Raw genomic sequence first — 2,169 nt, 5'->3', positions numbered from 1 at the left:
TAAAAGTACTTCTATGTTGATTTCTCAAGATGGTTCCAAACTCTTGTACAAACATGAGTGAAAATGTGCACACACAACTATTCAAATGTCTTGAACATATCTCTTACATCAATCTTACTTGATCTTTTAGGCTTTTAGCTATAAATTAACCATTATTTTTTAAAACAAAAATTCAAAGAACAAAATGCTACAATACTCTTCATCCATTCTTAATTTAGAAGGTTATCTTAGGAATTGGAAATTGTTGAAGATAGAAGTAAAGTGCAAAGTGAAACACCAAAACTATGGTCAATCTTGAATTCAAAAGACAATGTTTTACAATTATTGCCTCGATTTAGGAGAATGCAACTATACGTTCATTCCAAAATCCAGTTACTCTTTCCAATTAGTTTCCCAAATTTTAAGTTAGTGCCCCCCTACATCTACAAGTCATCGTTCTTCCCTTTTCACATGGCCCCAAAACAATTTACCCCTTTACCTTACCCTCTTCTTCTATTCAAATCCAACTTTTCTAAACATTTACTCATTATCCATTTCACATGCGCACTCCCTATTCCCTAATCAAAGTCACACCTTTCTTCATCCCCAATTCCACCTATTTTCTTCTGTTTTCAATTCATTCTTCATGGGGTTTTCCAGATTGATACTGGTTTTGATGCTAATGTCTGTGTTCTTGCCACCATCGACACCAGATCCCAATGATGAATCTTGTTTGACCAAATTGTTTGAATCAATGGAAGACCCGAATCATAATCTCATGAATTGGACCAAAGCCAGCTTCGAAAACCCGTGTTCAGGCTTCCTCTCGAACCTCGCCGGAGCAACCTGCAACAACGGACGCATCTACAAGCTCTCCCTGCCGAACCTCGCCCTTCGTGGCTCAATCTCACCGTTTATCTCCAATTGCACTAACCTCCAGGCGTTAGATATCTCAAACAACTCTCTCACCGGACCAATACCCAACGAACTTCAGTACCTTGTCAACCTCGCCGTCCTCAACCTCTCCTCCAACCGCCTCTCCGCCGCCATCCCACCTTCCCTCGCCATGTGCGCTTACCTCAATGTCATTGACCTACACGACAACACCCTTTCCGGCACAATCCCACCTCAGCTCGGTTCCTTAGCGCGGTTGTCGGTTTTTGATGTTTCCAACAACAAATTATCCGGCCCTATTCCGGCGAGCCTCGGAAACCGGACGGGAAACCTGCCACGTTTCAATGCCAGCTCGTTTTTAGGTAACAAGGATCTTTACGGGTACCCGTTGGGTCCGATGAAGAGTAAAGGGTTATCGGTGGTGGCAATTGTCGGAATTGGATTGGGGAGTGGATTGTTGAGTCTGGTGTTGAGTTTCACGGTGGTTTGTGTTTGGTTGAGAGTGACGGAGAAGAAAATGGCCGCCGAACAAGAAGGCAAAATCAGTCAGTTAATGCCTGAATATTGATAAATTGGGGGAAATGAAAATGGAATTCTCTGTAAAATTTGAAGATTGGTTTGCTTAAAGTAGCATCTTTTTTAATTTATTTTCTTGGAATTCACCTAAATTTTGGCGATTTCTTGTTTGTTAACCATCTTTTTGAAGATTCTTCATCTGGGTTTTATCTTGTTTGATGATTTTCTTGAAAACCCAAAAAAAAAAAAAAAAAAAAAAAGTTCTGATTCTTGGAAGGATTGCAGAAGACCCAAATTCAAGAAAGTGAGAGGTTGTGTTTGTGTGTGTCTGTGTAGGGTAGGGAAGAAGCACTTAGCCGTGGGATTGTCTGGTGGTGCAACTAAAAAAAATGAGTGATGGATTATAAATTAGAAAGACATATTTTGATTTGACTACCATCGCTATCATATATTCTTCCACACAAATATTGAAGGAAGATATTTTTGTTTAAGCTTTTGGATGCTATGAAAAGAAGTAAAGAACGATAAAAGAGAAACAAGTCGTGAAGTTTGAAATCAAAACATACCATATTTCCTGATATCGTTATGGTTATTGGTGTCTTTATATAGTTGAATAATGTTTTTTAATCATATTAAAATTTATAAAAAGATGTGACATTCCATGAATAGTGATTGATAAATAATAAATGTTTGGTCAGACTAAATTCCTTGATAGATAAGTCATCTTGTTATCTCTTGATATCATTTTGCTTCTATTTTGTTTTTGGAAGAATTCTTGAT

General features: G+C 38.2%; 1 protein-coding gene across 1 annotated transcript; it reads left to right on the top strand.

Moving 5' to 3' along the window:
• Positions 1–364: 364 nt before the first annotated feature.
• Positions 365–1,824, top strand: LOC145160264 (receptor-like protein 44). Its single transcript, XM_079079387.1, has one exon. It carries the CDS (start codon positions 626–628, stop codon positions 1,439–1,441), a length of 816 nt encoding a protein of 271 aa, XP_078935513.1. The 5' UTR covers positions 365–625; the 3' UTR covers positions 1,442–1,824.
• The last annotated feature ends 345 nt before the right edge of the window (positions 1,825–2,169 follow it).

Source organism: Lactuca virosa, chromosome 2 (genome assembly GCF_052849685.1).
Source record: "Lactuca virosa cultivar CGN04683 chromosome 2, Lactuca_virosa_CGN04683_v6, whole genome shotgun sequence".
NCBI classification, from domain to species: Eukaryota; Viridiplantae; Streptophyta; class Magnoliopsida; order Asterales; family Asteraceae; genus Lactuca; species Lactuca virosa.
This window is presented reverse-complemented; position numbering and strand designations above follow the sequence as displayed.

Bases quoted from the DNA above. Each gene is read 5' to 3' on its own strand.
- LOC145160264 (XM_079079387.1), top strand. From the start codon at position 626: ATGGGGTTTTCCAGATTGATACTGGTTTTGATGCTAATGTCTGTGTTC.